Here is a 19,058-nt window from a genome sequence, read left to right on the forward strand (position 1 = left end):
GCATGATTTTTTCCCACTGGGCAACGCCCCTTTGCTTGAAGTGAGCTTGAAGCTTGAAGTGAGCTAGGAAATCAAGCTGGGAAGGGCAGTCGTGTTTCCGGGTGTTTTGCCCATACTAGAAAAGGAGAGCGGCTATTTTGCTTTGCCCGGGACAGCGTGCGCAGAAAAAAAGTGGGAATCGCAGGTCAAACGAGATGGCTGGAAACGAAGTTCCGAAGTATGGGAGATAAGGCATGCTAAATGCATGCATTCGAGAACAATAACGAATAACTTCAACTTTGCATCCTGATAATTACAGAAATTTTAGAAGCCGTGAAAGGCGACTTCTCGTACTTGATTTCATTACGAACAAGCTGTCTGAGTGGCAGTCTTTGTCAAATATGCAAATGCAGCTCGAAATGAGTAATCTTGCTTGTTGGAAAAATAATGAAATATGTCCAGGTCAACAGATAACACTAGAGTATGCCATGCCCGATGTGTGAACGTAGCGACAGTTCGCAAGGCGTCGAGTTCCTCGGCAGATTAGCGGCGAGAGATGATATACTTTAGCGTGATTAACTCATATTCGCTGTTCAAACAATCTATAGTACCACGCTGCCCTGGAAGGACACCAAATTCGCTCAATTTCATGGGGTATGTGTAGGTTTTTCTTCAAAACGGCTCGCCGCCGCGGTGTGCTTAATGCTGCCGGACAGTAATTTGAGACCCAATATGGCGCTGTCGTGAGCGGTGTTTTCGCCCTTAAAGCAACGCTGGTCATGAAGCACCCTAGAAGAATGAATGGATGAATAAGGCTAGATGAATAAGGCCGCGCCATCTAGTGACAACTGAAAGCACTTCACTCGACATTTGTAAACCAGCGTCAAAAGCCTATTTTTTTTTTGGCATAAAAAGCACACTTCGAAAAAGCGTAGTCATATTAAGTAGAACGAGGAGATTAAAAAAAATGGCTTATGTTAAACAATGCGAGATGTGTTTTTTACCATGGCTGTGCTGTAATGAGGTACAAAGTTGGGTTTTTAATGCGCTCCAAAGACACGCCACATAAAAAGATGCACCATTCAATATAAGCAGTTGTGTCCCCAATGTCGAATCAAGGAGTCTGCATGAGATCTTTAAGATACGAGTTATAAATGAATTAGACTACGAAACGTCTCTTCAGCTTGTGTTATGTTATTTTATCCGGCCAAATAAAACTACACATAATCGTTTCACCGAAGCAAGACCGCCCGAGATTATCAGCGCAAGACATGTCTATTCATGCCCGGTATAATATCATGACGTGTTTTGGTGAGTTTTCATCCGCACGAAGGCGCTGTTGTCGGCACGAGGCACTTCGCTGCCGCCTGCCTTTTTGCTAGCTCTATGACAGCTTTTGCTCGGGCAGCTATGCGATAGCAGGGACATCAGTTCCGCCCCTTCAGCGACTGTCGGCGCGCACGCATCCGCTCGGTGCTAGTCTCCCGTCGGAGGGCAGAATCGGTGTTTGACCTTCGTTCTCGGGCGCTATCAGCGCGGCCACAAGGCGTGATATCGCTGTGTGTGGTCGCCTAGCAACTTTTTGGATGGCTTCCATGAGGCGGTGTATGCACGGGTTCAGCTCAGCTTGACAAGGCTAAACGAAGCTCGAAAGTATTTTTTTTTTTGCGCTGCACTCGCTGGATTCCCTTCAATCGCAGGGTGTGTTTCTGCAGTCAAGGTACGTTTCAGTTCCTTCTATGTCAAGTGGAACGCTAATATAGCTCAATTTCAGCCTTCATGGCGCAATAAGTTCGTAAAGTTGTGCATGGCGGGCATTTGCTGTGGGCACGCTAGAATTTTCCTCATTTTGCACTTTTGTTTAAAGCGAAGGCTGAGAATGTAGAAAAGTTAACTTTGTTGCGTTCGTTTTAAAAATCAAGCGGTTTTAAATAATGGTTCCTTTCAAATTTCCATACTAATTCTTCAAAAGTGCAGTCGGCAACAATGTAATCATTTCCTAAAGGAAAAAATCTTAATCTTATTCACCTCGGATTCTCGGGCCTTTCTTTGCCATTTTATTCCGTCACATGATGATGTTGTTCTATAGATGGCGTCGTGAAATCCAGGAGTAATTGCGACAATGCACCACAGCCCGCAGGCTTGACGTAAACGCTCCAGCGAGTAGCTTGGACGGAGCGCTAGTTGCTGGTTTTGAGACCATGCGGCGGGGTATGTTTGTAGGGGCTGGCGATGGTGGGCGGTAGACTCGGGCTCACCGGCAAGAAATCATCGGCGATGTCAGTCCAAATAGTGCGATCGAGCGTTTGTGTTATTTCGACGGGCAGCGGCATGCGCCGTCTTTCTTGCCCTCACGTATCATTTTCTCACCCATCATGTCGAAATGTGCATGCTGAGTATCCGGGGCAGTAAATAGTGATTGTGTACATAATGTGCGTAAACTCGCATTTTCCGCAAAGATCACGCTGTATGTGCGCTGCTACCGAGAAGTGTTGATACGTGCGATTTTCTTGTGAATCCAGCTGTTGTAGCCCTAAGCCAATTATGGGAAATTAGGTGGGAGCTTCAACTGCCTTATAGTATGAAAATAAATCGTGCTCGTTACTTACTACGAATGTTTTAAATATCCGAATGCACTGAACAAAATATTTTAAATATGCGCAGGCACTGGACAAAATAAAAAGCTGGACGACATAGAAGAGAGCACAACGTTTGGGACATACATTCAGGCACAGAAAAAAAAAACTTACTAATGAGGCGGCTTAGCCTAGCGCTGAAAGCATTTAAGAAGCCCGATCGCTCTCGGGAATACTTTGAGACGACACGGAGGCAAACAGTTTTTAAGACTCATCGAAGGGAAAGCTTTTTGTCGACCAAACCAGTATCTTGCTTTGCCCGTGTTTAACGCTCAGTGATGTCTGGTGGTCATTGCGTTTTTTTCTTATCGACAGGATATCATCTGTGGGTTTCTTGGCGGCGGCGAGACCATTTTATGCGCGCTGCAGCATGAAAACGCCGAGCATGTAAAGAATGGCTGTGAGGCCGTTCATTGTCTTGAGTGCTCTTCAAAATGCATCTTAGCCTATAAATCTAGCTCTTACATATAAAGATATACACGTTCTACGTTGTGCCTGCTACATTCTCGATTCTATTGGAGCTTTGTGTAATAACAGACGCGAAAGTTCTTACCCTAAGGCGATAGCGTTTATCTTCCCGTTCGACCGGAAACCTGGCGTTTCTCATAGTTGTTGCAGGAAAAGTGTGTGTGGCGGAGAGGCTGGTGATATCAAAGTGAAGAAATTTCGCTTAAAGAAAAACTGCATAATGACGTGCTGGGATCCTACATCTCTCCCTTGGTTCACAATCCGGGGCATGGCAACTCTACAAAACACTCTCAAGGAAAATTTGAGTGTCCCCCAAAGCATTTTCTGTTTGTCCGTAGTTCTCCAAATATTCTTTCCGAAAACAATCTAACTTCTTCACCAAGTCTTCGAGCAACGACTATCTTCATTGAATTAACACAGTAAAACGACAGTAAAATAGTGGTCTAACTGGGTTGATTTTTTAAGCACTGCGCGATATAGCGGCTACATGTTAACGCGTGGCGCACGCACCCTATCACATGAGCGTCCATTCAGTTGCTGTCGTATTCAAGCGTTCACTATGTTTCACTGTGCTTTAACTTACCAGCAAAGTTACATCACGGCGTGTGCGCACCAGACAATGACACCGGCCGCTACCAACAGCTTTTAAGTATATTATGATATAATCATCACTAACCTGACTACTCCCCATGCAGGGCAAATGTCTCTCCCATGTATCTCCGATTAACCCTGTCTTTTGCAAGCTGCGGCCACCATATTCCCGCAAACTTAATCTCATCCGCCCATCTAACATTCTGCAGCCCCCTGCTACGCTTAAATACACCCCGTCCCCTTTAAGGACCCGCGGTTATCTTGCCTTCGCATTACATGTCCAGCCCAAGCCCATTTCTTCACCTTGATTGGGACTAGGATGTCATTAACCCGTGTTTGTTCCCTCTCCCACTCCGCCCGCTTACAGACTCTTAGCGTTACAGCTGTCATTTTTCTTTCCATAGCTCGCTGCGTTCTCCTCAACTTAAGTCGAACCTTCTTTTCGTTAACCTTACTGTTTTTGCCCTATAGGTGAGCGTCGGTATGATACACCTGCTGTAAACTTTTCTCTTGAGGGATATTGGTACAATGCCATTCATGATCTGACAGAACCTGCCATATGCTCTACACCTCATTCTGTTTCTGCTCGTTATTTTCCTCTCATGATGCAAATCGGCGGCCACTACCTGTCTTAAGTAGACGTATTCACTTGCCACTTCCACCACATCGCCATCAATTTTGAACTGTTGTTCTTTTCGATAATTTTGAACATTACCTTGGTTTTCTGCATGTTAAATTTAGGACCTACTGTTCTGCTCTGCCTGTCCACCTCACTGATCATGCTTTGCAGCTAATCTCCTGAATAACTTAGCAAGGCAATGTCATAAGCGAATCACAAATTGCTTAGGTGTTCTATATTAACTCTTATCCCTAACTCTTTCCAATCGAGGCCTTGGAACATGTCCTGTAAACAGGTGGTGATTATACTGCGGTATTATAATATACTGCGGGCCAGATAATGAAAATAATACGCTTACCGGTTACCTCCACTGCGCAGTAATGTCGATGTCGATGAGGATTAACATTTCTTGATTAACGTCATGTTACCGCTTTTGACCTGCAGTTCTACTAAGCACCAATGGGAGCCGATGTGGACTACCGAGATTTGCCGGGAGGCACTCGGAAAGTGCGATTCGCCGACGAGCTCCCGCGTCGTGTGATGTGTTCAACGTGCGGCATGCTTTCGATGGAAATGTACCAGGACGAGCAAGGACATGCGTTTTGCAACGTATGCGTTGCTATGCAAAGTCCGGCCGCTGTGATATTCTGCAGGTACGAGGACAGGGACGTCCCCTTGGATCAGGTGTGCCTTCTTTGCTGGTTCTTGCGAAGGCGGAAGGAGCTGCTTAGAAATCTTTGCTCTTCAGCAATTTCTGTGCTTGAGGCCCAGTGTGCTACCAGTCCTTTTTTATCTTTTTATTGCTGCTATGTATATTCTATGAACATGTGCATGGGCCCCGCCGAGGTGGCTCAGTGGTTACGGCGCTCGGCTGCTGACCCGAAAGACGCGGGTTCAATCCCGAGCGCGGCGGCCGAATTTCGATGAAGGCGAAATTCCAGAGGCCCGTGTGCTATGCGATGTCAGTGCACATTAAAGAACCCCAGGTGGGCGAAATTTCCGGAGCCCTTCACTACGGCATCCCTCATAGCCTGAGTTGCTTCGGGACGTTAAACCCCAATAAACCAAACCGAACCTGTGCATGGGCATCGATGCACTTAATTTCTTCATAACTCATACCGGTGGTCAGATGTTCAAGGTGTGTGTCTAGTGCAAAAGTGGTCAGAGGGAGCGGTGTCCTAATGGTTCGAGCACCCACCTCGCATGCGGAAGGCGCGGAGTTCGATCCCCAGTGCCACCGGGTACCCACTGTTGATGCAATGGGTGCAAACTTTCCCCTGTCCGGGGCTCGGCTTCTTTGGAGTGGTGCTGGGCCTCTCAAGACCCATTGGGAAAGGGGTCTTTACCTCATATTGAGTCAAAGAAAAAAATCTTCTTACATTGAACTCTTTGGCCATAGGTGTCCTTGCGCCACAAAAATTCATTACCATCAGAAAAACAGCTCAATGAACCGATGAGACTTCCCCTAAGTTGTTTGTTATGTACTTTGGCATCTTACTCCTGAGACAACTCCTATTTTCTTTGGCCAAACAATTCATGCGCAATGCATTTTGTGTTCTTCGTTGTGCTAAATTATTGAAATGAAACCCATGCGCCCCAACACATGAACGGTGGTTGGAGTCCTTACTCGAGAGGCACAACTATTGGCTGTTGGCTTTCGTGATCTGTTATGTTTCTGTTTCTAGTATTGCGAATTTGAACTTTACCACATACTTTCGGAACCTAGCAATGTTTTTCAAGAGAAAAATGTGATTTATTTATCCGTTTTCAGCTCCACGAAGCATTCGATATTATCCAAATTATAAAAGACCAAGTGGTGTTCTGCCCTAACGAGGAGCTTGGCTGCACGGCTTACTCTCCTTTACGGACAATAGAGGTAACCATTCTTTAATATTGTCACGGGCGCCGGTAGAACGTTCTGTCTCTGGCGAGCACACTGGGCGGAGCACAGCCGGCCGACCCTAGCACCGAGCAGAAGAGGACGAAGTCCGGCGCGCGACAAAGGTCGAAGACAAACCGCACGGGGGCGCTGGTAGAGTGTGGCAATATACGGCGCCATTTTTTGACGTCGTCGCGATGCGAGCCGTGTATTTTATTCTTTATTCTACTATGCACTTGCACGCTATATATACAACCATTAATCTTACTCTTCATCTATGTTAGCCTACCATCGTTCTCGCTGGTCCACATTGCACAGCAGCATGTAAATGGACAGGGTGCTGCAAGGCTATCCGAAATGCATTTGATTAATCAGATCACGAAGTTTTTGTATTTTTGTTACAGAAGAACATATTCTTTTTGCGTTCAGTACAGTACCGGTTAAAAATTGCACTTTTTTTTTCACCTTCACTCGCCAATTCTAACATGTTTGAATTCAGTGACTGTAATTTCTGATCAGCTTCGACAATATGGAAATCATATGGTACGCTCTGCTCAGGGAGAAATTCGGATAAAATAAACGTAGAATGTAGCCGCATGGCTGTGCTTGCGTGGGTTCTGAGAGCTCATTTGTTTTCTATTGCTAATCTAGTACACACAAGTGGTTCTTTGTAACGAGTGGAACTAACAGCATTCGACTTTGAGCTGTCTATCAAATCGCTCCTGCATACCATCGTAGCAGGCCTTGTTAGTTTAGCTGCTAGAGAGATTGCCCGGGGTATGCGTTGGCTCCGGACTCTGTTGTACCCTGGTCAAAACGTACAATGTTCTCGCTGTCATAAAGTTTCCTTGAAAGCTGTATAGCTTTCCTTTTTGGATGTTTTTGCGGTGCTCAGGTGGTTGTTATTGTGGAATTAGTTGCTCATTATAAAGACTAAAATGACTAATGCTATAAATGTGGATGCTGCGTGGCTTCTGTTTTATAAACGGAATATTGCACACCCCCGGAAAGAAGTCGAAATGCATCTTCCTTACCAGTGTGTGATTTGCATAAATGGCTAGAGGAATATCATAGCCACGTTAATTTAAGGGAATGTATATATACCACCCACGATTATGAACACCCAAATGACGCCGTCAAAAGCGTCTTTTTTGTTATAAATATTTACTAGGCTGTTTTCGAGCAGCTGTGGTTAGCATTACTATAAGATTAACCACTTGAACTGCTAGATTCTGAAGCGAGTGTCTTCCTGTTTTGGTAGGAGTCCACCAGAACCGCCGAACTTTGCACGTAAAATGAAACTGTTTTCATGTTACTCGAACTGTTTTCATGAATGATCATAGGAAGCCTGGCATTGAATTGGTCTCCTTAAGTCCGGTGCCCTAACACACAGCCTTTAGAGAGGAGCCATCATTTCTTCAGCTGCCCCATTAAACCCAAAACACAATTTTTTTTTTGGCGAACCCGTAACGCTTCACACTGCCTGCCAGCACTTACATGCATGCGCTTTCGCACGCTGGCGAAGCCATATGTGGCGTGCATCTGCTCAAGGGACCAAATAGATAGCGCTTTACAAGCAATGTTATCAGCTGAAAGCGCGCCCATGATGGCTCAGAATTTCCTCTCGCGTTTAGCGGCACCGAAACGGTGGACAACAGCAGTTCTTAAGCGTGCTGTGGAATAATTATAACGCCAAAGGTTGCCTACGTCAGCACCACTTTATTAAGTTGTTGGCATTTTTAAAAGAATAACAACAATTCGTGACGATTAGACATACTACGCTAAGGCTTCGTATTTCAGGCAGGCCATCGGTAGGACGGGATAAGGCTAACTAGAGGAGACTGAGTAAATTACTTATCAATCGAACATGGGAGAAGCTGAGCGGTGAAATATGTATGAGGTCGTTTGCAGGATGTACATTTTTCAATCATGACTATAATATTTCCTTCCAGGATCACTTCCTCAAGTGCGAAAAGACAAAACTATTATGCAGACAATGTCAACACCACAGAAAAGGAGTCAACTGGAAGCAGCATAGCATCAAGTGTCCTCGTAAAATTGTGCAATGCTGCTACTGTGTAACCGCGTTCCCACAAATAGATCTTCAGGTACGTTTGTATCGTTGTCTACTCAGTTCAGACAGGTTGAGCAGGCTTGCATCGGTTTATAACGGCTCGTCATTTGTACGGTTCTCTCCAGTAATTCATAAAAAAAACACAAAGTAGATGCCCATAACCTTGTTTTGCTTCAGGCTTGATAGGTAGCCTTGGCGTCTTTTTTAATTTCCGCTGCACTGATTATTTATCGCATACATGCTTGAAAAACCGCACGTCCGCGATACTCCGCAGAAATAATTAATGTCTTCGCTATATTCTGATTTATCAAAACGTTTCTTTTATTACCTCCTACATGACAAGCCACTCAAGCACGAATCTCTAATCAAGCTTGACCTCCGGGAGGATCTAGATAGCTATTCACTGAATGGTTAGTAAGGAAGATAATAAAGTGTATATGTATTTATCGCTCTACTTCCCCAGGAATAAAAACATCGGCACTGCGTGTCATTTGGTGGTATCTATCCTGTCGAATCAAAGAGCGAATAAGCAACAAAACTTCATGTTTATGATATCTCCCATGCTATCCTGTTTCTTCGTTACCGCTGGTTTATTCGCAATCTAACTAAAGAAATATGCAATTGTCATCTGGATCATACGGTACTGATACTTAGGCTGTTGGAGTGGCAGAAATTAGAAGCTACCTTCCTCCAACATACTGACACTCAGAAAGCCGGGCTGAATCCTGCATGCGACGATATTCCTATCTGCTGGAAACTTCCGTTAGGGGAAATTTGTCCTGCAATATCGCGCCGGTTGTACAAGCAGGGCGTATATTGATAAAAAGTGGTCAGAGTCTTTAATTTTCTTAAGTATGCTCTCACCAGCAGTCTCTCCTTGATTCAGGCCGTCGCGGTGGCTCAGTGGTTATGGTGCTCGGCTGTTGACCCGAAAGACGCGAGTTCGAACCCAGCCGCGGCGATAGAATTTCGATGGAGGCGAAATTCTTGAGGCCCGTGTATTCTGCTATGTCAGTGCGCGTTAAAGAACCCCAGGTGGTCGAAATTTCCAGAGCCCTTCACTACGGCGTCTCTCATAGCCTGAGTCGCTTTGGGACGTTAAACCCCCTAAAACCGAAATCATCTTCTTGATTCAGAACAGAACTCGAGAATCCTTACTGTAATTTTTGGCAGTCATCGTGGTGCAAACATTGGTCTGTAGTTTGGGCGTGGAGATGGTGCCTCGGGTGGAAGCAAAATCCGTGAACGCACGTCTGCTATGAAATGTACGTTGATGAGCCCCAGGTGTTCGATGTTATTCTGGAACCCTTCTCTGCAGTGTCTGTCATTGCGCATGTGCAGCTTTGAAGCAACTAAATCCCATATACCAATAGTGATAGTTGAGAGCGTGACTTGCAGTCCTTCTAGAGAAAATGAAATTCCTAAGGTGCAGACCTCAAAATACAGCCTAAAGTATATCGGCGTACTTGAGGACCATAAGCGTTATGTGAGGAAGTATGTCGGATTTCGCGAGTTAACATCCTTGTGGCGCGGAATTTTCAGATGCACGAGGCAGTATGTGCTGAGAATCCATACGCCGTGAGACCGGAAAGCCGACAGCAGTCTTACTCAAGCAGCTCACCAGTGGTGACACCGCCCCACCCGAAAAAAAGTGTTTCTGTTGACGTAAGTATGCGAGCTATGCTTTCATGTTGTTCTTGGCATGAGCTACCGAAACAAAATTCCTTGTGTGTGCACTGTAGGACCACTTTTTGTGGCGCGAAGTGCACTTTGATAGCATCTATCACACGGAACATACCCGGAAAACTTCAGGAGCAATACATGAGAATTATGGCTTGCTTTGAGCTCTTTGTCTAATATGTACCCTCAAGTTTATTTCGACTTCCCACATCTATAAACTGCACACCGCTAAAGTAGGAACTGATTGATGCATCAAATATTATGAAAATATGCTTATCCACCTCTTAGAAATTACCGCCCTGTCTTCACTTCCAGTAATAACCACAGTTTCCATACGATCACAGGCACAACTGATTTGCACAGTGCGCTGAGGAAATTTTCCATGCGGTTCACTGACTTCTCGATAACGGAATCAATGCAGTTCATTCCGGAAAGAGCAACCATGTGGCTGGAGAAAGGTTCTTCAGGGGAGCTTTTCACTTATGCGTTGCTAAAGTGTTACAGTTATGTTAAATAACAATAACAAGTCCACACTCTCGGTCTTACGCTTTAAAGGTTTCGTATTTATTTTACCGTTAGCTCGCATTCTAGAAGACATCCAAATGCAGAGCACGTGTTGGTAAACCGAGAAGCGCGTTTTTTGGTTGCGAAGCTGCTATTCCTGCTTAACATTTCCCGAACGCCTATGCGAAGCGACACGAATAGTGTCGCGAAACGATGTCCAAGGCATACCAACCCAATCTCTTAATGAAGTATTTCATTTTCTTCGTATTTCTGTACCATGGATGACGGTCGTAAACTGAAGTTTTGCGTTCCGCGTTCTAATGCTCCCGAAGGTTTTCCTGCACCGCATTGGCTCGTTGCGGCATTTTTAACCGCTATAGATAAATACCATGTACCCGAGCATTCCAAGAATGCAGAAAACAAGCGGATCTTAATGAAGTAAGGCTTGGTGAAGTAACGGTTCTGCCGTTTTTGCCTAATTCTCGCTGCGAACCCGAAGGTGTTTACCACGCCTGCGAGGGCAGCTGAAAACTTAATGGATGGCTGTAAAACAATAATTGCGCGGCGTTAACCAAGTACATTCGTAATATTAATTGCTGCAAATTTCAACGCATTTGTGGTTCAGGTGTCACTAAGAATAAATTTTTTTGTGCGCGGTGGCATCTTAGAACCCAATGAGTCATATATTTGAACTGTTTTTTAACGTGAGTGGACAAGATTTCACTCCGTTCGTTCCAATTTTCATTTTTTTTTCTTTTCTTTTCGGCACGTCTCGGCGCAGCTCACAGCCGCAGCAGCATCTAGTCCTGTAAGGACTCAGCTGGAGAGATCGCCAAGGTGTATCCAGAAAGCAATGCTTTGTTTTTGCTGCCTTCTCTTCTTCTCCTTTGCCTGCTTTGCGTTCGCTATGCGGATAGCAAGGAGGGCAACATATGCATTGTGGAGCGTATTCAAATTGTTTTTTTTTTGTGCCGTTTTCCCGCTCGTATTTTTGTCACGGAATCCCTCGAATGAAGCAGTGTGTCGTGATCGCCAAGCCCGTGGCTTTTACTAGTTCTTCTTCAGTGAAAGACTTTTTAGCTACAGTGAAGAACACTTTCCACCTTTGCAGTTAGCTCACTCGACAGAAGTGCGTGATACTAAGCGCTAGAGATAAAAATAAAACAGGCCCATTGACTGTATAGTTTAAGTCGAAGTTTGCGCATCGGAAATGCAAGACACCACTGGTGAAACGGAGGCTTCACGGCTACGTGCTGCAACAAGCATTGCGAACTTGTTTTTAATTCGCACTCTCTCTGTGCCGAGGAAACTGAGTACACCGGTGTTTTAAAATTTTGCAAATAAAGTTTGAAATTGCTGTTCTGATGACGTTGTGAAAATGCGCTTTGTATTCATCATGACACCCGATCAAAATTGCTTTCCTTCTTATCTGTCTATTAATCAGTCACTAAATCACTTTTTCTGAAAATTGAGCTTGCAGCAGCGTCTTAGTTTTTAAGGTTGCATACTCAAATATCAAGCCCAAATTGTGCAAAAACAAGCACGAATAGTCTGTTTTTAGCAGAAGTATGCAGTCGGCGCCGCGGGCCACACTGTGCATCACGGCGCGTCTTTTGAATGGTCAAGAGGTTGTGACGACACATTGAGGACAGGAGAAGCTGCTGATATGGATCCGGCGCTGCGTTGAATGCAGATCGCAGCTTTCAGTGGTGTTGTAGAAGCGAATATGGCGACTAGTTTTCGCTGACCTCCAAACAAAAGGATACTGCAGTTTGTTCTTTCCAAGTATCACCTGATACCAAAAACGGCGGATAAAAAAATTCTATGCCTAGCACAAGCATACGCCAGCGCGAAAGACGCGTATGCATCCCACCTTTAAGAGGCGTTAGCCGAGTAATATGACGTTCTGCAAGCTCAAATTGACTTCTGAACTATGTAATGTGCATACAGTATCATTTGAGCTCTCGCTGGCCAATCTAGCCTTGCTTACTTAATCTGCTCTTGATGGCAACCCAACCATCTAAAAGGAAACTGCAATAAACTCTGACATAATTCTATATTAATCATATTTGAAGCCACCTCTTTTTGACTCATTCAAAAGCGAAGCCAACAGAGTTAGTGCTTTCTGAAACTTCCGCTATTCTTCAAAGTAAAACATTCTCGCTACCTGATTTTACCCGAAAAAAAAAATGTTCCATTTCATTTTCGTGGTCGCAATAGGACACCAACGACGTTCTTTTTATCACTCCGAGTGCCGTTCCACAGGCACCGAGTCGAGACGCATTGCAAGAGGCTCAAAACCAGTCCTTTGTGCTCTTTTGCTGGCATGCCAGCGTCTTGAATGTCAGGTTAGTAAAGGTCGTGACGATGACTGGTCTCAATACTTTCGGTAGGTATAACATTCTCACCAACAAATAGGCAGGCTCTAAATCATTAGTAGACGGGCATACTTTCTGATCAGAAGTGGCTATATCAGAAACTACTAAATGTACACACTACTATCGAGTTCAATACGTCACTGTCATCAGTTTTTAAATAAAAACGGTCTCATATGTCTTTAAAGGCTGTTGATGATGGCTTACCGCGCGTCCCACTCTTACTAGGAGTCACAAAAACATCACGTTTGTGTACGAGCGAAAGAGGACAAAGCCATACACAGCAACATTTTCATTGATGGTGCGCATGTCTGAGTGTTCTGTTTCACAAAATAGCACTGGTGTCCCAGAGTTCTTCAACGAGTTTCGGTGCCCGCCATTGTCTTGCACAAAACAAAATACGATGCACCTCAAGGTGCGGGTGCAAAGTAGTCGCGATTCATGTAGAAGAGTTAGATTTGGGACTTCAGTGCATTTTGCTGTTCCTGGACACTGTCGTATAGAACAACGATTAAAAAAGCCTCTACAACGCGCGAAAAGCTAACCAACGCGGCGAGACATGGTGTGCTGCAGATATCACCTGGTTTTACATGCACGCATATAAGCAGCTTAATCCAACGTTCGTCTCCAGGAGGATGGTATCAGATTCTCGGTGAATAACATTTCTGTGTTGACGGTCGGGCAGACGGACCATGCTCGGTTAATTCCCCTTTTTTATTTAACGGCACTATCAATTTGTCTTATGATTCTCATTTTTTAAAATATATTTTATAGTGCTACACTTCTAACCTTGAGTCACCTCTCTGCTGTTGAACCGCCAAGCTTCCAATACCTCTTTGCTAGCATCAACCGCAGATTCACTCACATGGTCATTATCTATGAACCCTAGGGCCACAGGAAAATTGACTGCCTTCATCTACACCCGGATAAATACCACCACATTCGAGTATGAATTGTTCAATTTTTCTTTCTACAGATGTCCCACGCGCAGCACATGCGTCATCTTCTTGGTTAAGTTTCTTTTTGTAGCTGCGTGTTCTGAGGCACACTGATCTGGCTTCAAAGAGTTATCAAAGAACGATTCTTTCCTGATCTGCCCTTTTCCGATTTCGATATAATTCTACACACAGCTTTTTTTCCTCTGAATTAATCCAGTTATTACCTTACGCTTTTCTTTACTTATCGTTTAAAGCTATATTTCCGTGCTTGTGTCCTGCATACTTATTGGTTAGCTTCCTAGTCCTTTTCCGCCACTACGAGTCGATGATCTTTCTATAGAAGTATTTAAAAATCTTAGCTGCCCACATGTTGTCAACCAGTTTCCCGAGGCGTTCTCCATAACATAATTTACTCCGAGGTTCCCGTGCTTCGAACGACACCCACCGCACATCCTTTTCTACTGCCTGGTGTCTGGCTTTGTCGCGGGCACCTGGTGCTAATCTTCCAACAGCTCTCTGGTTTACTTCTAATCTCGACTGAACTTCTGCCCTTAAGCACAGAACCGCATTCCCGAAAGTAAGGCTCGGCACTGGTGTCCTTTTCCAAATATTTAGCTACTTCTTATTTGTTGTACCCCATAATGCCCCGTGTTTTATTATCACATCATTTCTTTGCCCTTTTACCCCAACAGATGTTCGTTGCTTTTCTGTTTACATGTGTCCTTCGTTTACTCATTACCCCGGGATATTCGTAATCGGCCGGACTGGGTATTTCATGTTCTTGCATTGTACGCACGTGATCAGTTGAACCATTGAAAATCATCACACCGGACAATTTTGTCGTCATGGCTCCCTGTCGCGCATCCTGATATATCTTGCCGCCAATAAAATCCAAATTAATGCACTGAAGTTACACTAACCATAATTTACCCAAGTTGCACTAATACATACATAGTAAGTATGGATAAGGTTTTCAAAAAAAGCTTTTTCAGCCTGCCACAACCGATCTCTGGTCATATGAACAAGCAGTGCCCTTTACGTGCCTAAGGTGTTACACACACGGTCTGATTTTGTCCACTTTCGAAGTGTTCAGTTCATTTATCTCAGACGTTTGAACTATTCTGGGTTGGTTACTTAGACAAGAGGCTGTTTAACTAAAGCTTTACTGGACCAAGACACGAGGTTTACTGCAGCAGTTTGCGTGTGCAGTGCAAGAATCACAAAACCAACCAGCTAGTATACATACATATAGCATAGAAAAACAAAGGCGTGCCACTTGCCATCAAATTACAAATGGCTACGTAAACAAAATGTGTACACTATTCTGAACAATAAGGGCGGTTAGTTTAAGCTCTCGCCTAGCCTGATGTGGCCTTTAATCCCACTGATGAGAAACTGAAGAATGCATATGGTTTGTTTTTGTGATGCTCTTTAAAAATAGACACAAGGTGTTTACATTATCAATCAGGTGATACAGAAATGCGCGCAATATAACCAATCCCCTACACAAAGGCTACATAGATTACGAAAAGGCATTAGACTAAGTCCAAACCTCAGCAGTCATGCAGGCGCTACTGAATGGGGGCGTAGAACAGCCTTATGTGAAAATACTGAAACATCTAACGGCTGCAAAGCCACCATAGAGTTGTATAAGGACAGCATTAAAATTCTAATAAGGAACGGTACCACGCAGGAAGACATGACCTCTCCTATGCTCTTCACCGCCTATTTGCAGTCGGTACTCAGAAACCTAGATTGGCAACAGTTGAGGTTAAGAGTTATTGAATACCTTCTGATGACATTGCCCTGTTAAGTCACCCAGGGGATGTGCAGTCAACAAAACATAGTCAATGGTTTTGGCAGGCAAAGCAGAACAGTGGGTCTAAAAATAACCTGCCGAAAACTAAAGTAATGTTCAGCTGTCTCGGAAGCGATCATCAGTTTACGACTGCTAGCGAGGGGCTGGAAGTAGTAGGAAATGCGTCTTCCTACTACAGGTAGTTACCGCATATCCGGACCACAGGATTCCAATAACCAGAAGATCAGTGCGGAGCGAATTTGGCATGTACTGTCGGATTATGAATCAAAGTTTAATATTATTCCTCAGCAGATAAGCTTATAACAGTTGAATCTTACCAATACTCACGTATGGGGCAGAAACGTACAGGCTAAAAAAACGGGTTGGACTTAATTTGATGCCACCGGAGCAAGCTATTGAAAATATGTGTAACGTTAAGCGATAGGAAGGGAGCAGTGGATCAGGCAACAAACGCACGTTAACGACATCCTGGTCAAAATCAAATAGAAATAATGGGCTTGATCAGGGCATGGAATGCGAAGGCAAGATAACCGATAGTCACTAAGGGCAGCGGAATGGATTCCAAGAGAAGGAAAGCGTAGCAGGCGGCGGAGAAAATTACGTGGGAGGATCAGATTAAGTTTGGGAGATGAGGTGACCAGGGCATGTGCAGCACACGTTAATTGGATAGGTATGGGAGAGGCGTTTGCCCTGCGGGAGTCTCAGTCAGGCTGCTGCTGAGGATGATTGGACTATGCGATCTCCCCTTTTTCATGTCTAAAAGACATTACTGGTTGATTACGCATCGGTAAAGGAAATTTGGCTGTAATCTGTAGTTACCTAAATACTCGCACAATATAAAGAACCATATTTCTAGGCTATCATCGGTGTCGCATCGAAGTGCTCTTAAGCAGAGTTTTTTATCAGCTGAAATTTGAGGGGCGTAAACTGGCGCGGGCACAGGCTGAAATCTGCAAGGTGGTGTTTACGATTGAGTGTACAGCTACACAGGCGTGTGAAAAATGTGTGATTCAAAACGGGGCCCGTATTTGCTGCATACGAAATTCGTTGGTGAAATTATTAATCATCGTGTCATAGTATTAAACCAAGGAAACAACCGCATCTCCTTCGCAACGTCTTTAAACAAGTTTTTGTGTCGTTGAAATGTAATAGTTAGGATTGAACATGTACTTTCTTGAAATAATATTATTTAGGGGCCGGCTATAAAGATTTGGCACATAGGAAACGCTTCCGAAAACTTCGTTATATTCCTGTTGTGCTTGTTCGATCTCAAAAGTCCTACGAATATTACTCCTGCGCTTTGAGTGATGTGGCTGCTAAATGCGCTATGCCAACGAACTCATTTTAAACATAGAATGGAGCGATTACTAGCAAAGTGTTTTTATTATTCACATCTTTGCGTGCAAAGACGGGTACACTTGTTTTCAGATTCTGTAAAATGTTATCACACTTGGTTCAAAACTGTTAAAGGTCCCAAGCTGTTCCTTTACAGAGTTTCACTAGCTCCCTGATTTTCTTTTTCTTTCCAGGAGCTCGTGGATGATCAGGATTCTAGCCCTACGTCGGACCACGCTGAAGACGGAGCTCTGAAGATCTGGAGTCCTAATATTCCACGCTTCTTAAGGAGTATATTCGGATGCCTGAATATCTTTAGAAACAACACTGGCGCGGCATCTCTGCACACTAATACATTTATTCGTTCTTTTGCAGTTCCCTTTCTAGGTTTTGTGCTTTCTGCACTCTATATAAAACGCCGCAAACGTTAACGTGTACAGGTCTTTGTTAAGTTATTCTTCAGAATAAAGGCGCTTCTTGCCCTTGTATGGTTTTCTAGCCAAAATTAAACCATTTCAATGTTTCAGCCATGTGCTGTGCAATTACTTTCTTGCTTCTTCAAACATTTATCTTCCCATATGTGCTACGTCGCTGGCTAGCATTACGTTTGCATGGCGTAAGTTGAATATGTTCACATAAGAAACCGAAAATCTCCAAAAGTGCCGTCAAGAAACCATCAGAAACTCAAAGATGTCTGATCCCAAGACGTCTGATCTAACTTTGGGGGCCAGTGGTTCACATCGTCAACTGGCAAATTTTTCAAATTTGTGAGCTTTTTTTTAAAGGTGGCGCACAGAGAACAACGCTTACGAAAACACTACTACGGATTACAAAGCACATTTCATCGCTAGAGGAAAGTAACGAATGTATAAAATGCCTACCTGAGAATTTTTTTCGCAGATGAAAATTATGGTAAAATTATTTTTCCTGCATGCATTCTACTAAGCAGGCGGTAACAATTCTTTCTCGCAAAAACTAGTTTCTTTTGCGTTTAAGTTGCCTGTACATTATAGTTATTCCGAATCAAGAGGTGTTCTGTAAACGACCCATTGCGCACATGCGACAAAGCGCCGATATTAACAGGAGACAAGCCATAGAGGCTCATATTTCTCCCGTATGTGGAGCGAAGGAAGTATCGGGATAATCTCTAACTTATTCGCAAAGGTAGACCTTCTTAAACACAAAATGTGGTCACATTCATTCTGACCTTCTGATGCCGGCCGACGAAGGTCATTCTGCTCCACTTGCTTACGATGCTTTCAAAAAACCATCAACCATCCGGATTTATCGTACATGAGTGGCTGAAGGGTTCAACTGCTGAGTGTGAGGTAATAAGCTTGATTTCCAATTTATAGGGTAACATTTAACCCAGAGCCTTATGAATCGTGTTTGGGTGCTTGAATATATTTTCGTTCTCTTTTGAATAAGATGGGCGGATATGATTCTTAGTGACACACGTTCGCACCTTATTTGTAGCCTCAGTATCCAGCAACATCAGTGAAATATCACCTGCATATAAAAATGTAGCACCGTCTACTATAGACCAATTGGTTTGGTTTGGTATATTGGCGCCTCTCATAGCCCCAAAGCAATTGAGGCTATGAGAGGCGCCGTAGTAAATGGCTCCGGAAATTTCGACCACCTGGGGTTCTTCAATCTGTACCCACATCGCACAGTACGCGGGCTTCTAGAATTTTGCCTCCACTGAAATTCAGCCGCCGCGGCCGGGATCGAATCCCCGTCTTTCGGGCCAGCAGCCGAGCACCGTAACCACTTAGACACCGCTTCGGGGTAACTATAGACCAATTACTTACATGCTACGACCGGAGGAACATCAATAACATTAAGCAGCTAATTGTTTCCTCTCAAGAGAGACATGAAAAATGTAAACGTAAAGATACAGCTTCTGTGCAGCTACTTTTGAGCTTCAGAACACAGTGTACGCCTTGAAATCATGTTTACTTTTCTAAACGACCCTCGAATTCATATATGAAGCCATAGAATAGCTTCAATGGCTTTCTGCCGGCGCGGTCGCTGAGTGGTTATGGGGCTTCGCTACTGGAAGACAAGGGTTTGATCCCGGCCGTTGGGGTTGGAACTCGATGGAGGCGAAATTCTAGAGGCCCGTGTGCTGTGCGATGTCAGTGCACGTTAAAGAACC

General features: G+C 44.2%; 1 protein-coding gene across 2 annotated transcripts; it reads left to right on the forward strand.

Moving 5' to 3' along the window:
• Nucleotides 1–1,300: 1,300 nt before the first annotated feature.
• LOC149329814 (TNF receptor-associated factor 6-like) lies at nucleotides 1,301–17,415 on the forward strand. 2 transcript variants are annotated; one of them, XM_089560496.1, is made up of 6 exons: nucleotides 1,301–1,699; nucleotides 4,738–4,977; nucleotides 6,065–6,169; nucleotides 8,125–8,280; nucleotides 9,789–9,911; nucleotides 11,212–17,077. In XM_089560496.1, the coding sequence occupies exons 2-6, from the start codon at nucleotides 4,753–4,755 to the stop codon at nucleotides 11,482–11,484; spliced, it is 882 nt and encodes a 293-aa protein (XP_089416622.1). In that variant the 5' UTR covers nucleotides 1,301–1,699; nucleotides 4,738–4,752; the 3' UTR covers nucleotides 11,485–17,077. The 2 variants fall into 2 exon arrangements, with proteins under 2 accessions (XP_089416622.1, XP_089416623.1); XM_089560497.1 differs by lacking the exon at nucleotides 11,212–17,077 and adding an exon at nucleotides 17,092–17,415 and having other exon boundaries at nucleotides 1,302–1,699.
• The last annotated feature ends 1,643 nt before the right edge of the window (nucleotides 17,416–19,058 follow it).

The sequence above is a fragment of the Amblyomma mixtum genome, chromosome 9, assembly GCF_055824585.1.
Source record: "Amblyomma mixtum isolate Tamu chromosome 9, ASM5582458v1, whole genome shotgun sequence".
NCBI classification, from domain to species: Eukaryota; Metazoa; Arthropoda; class Arachnida; order Ixodida; family Ixodidae; genus Amblyomma; species Amblyomma mixtum.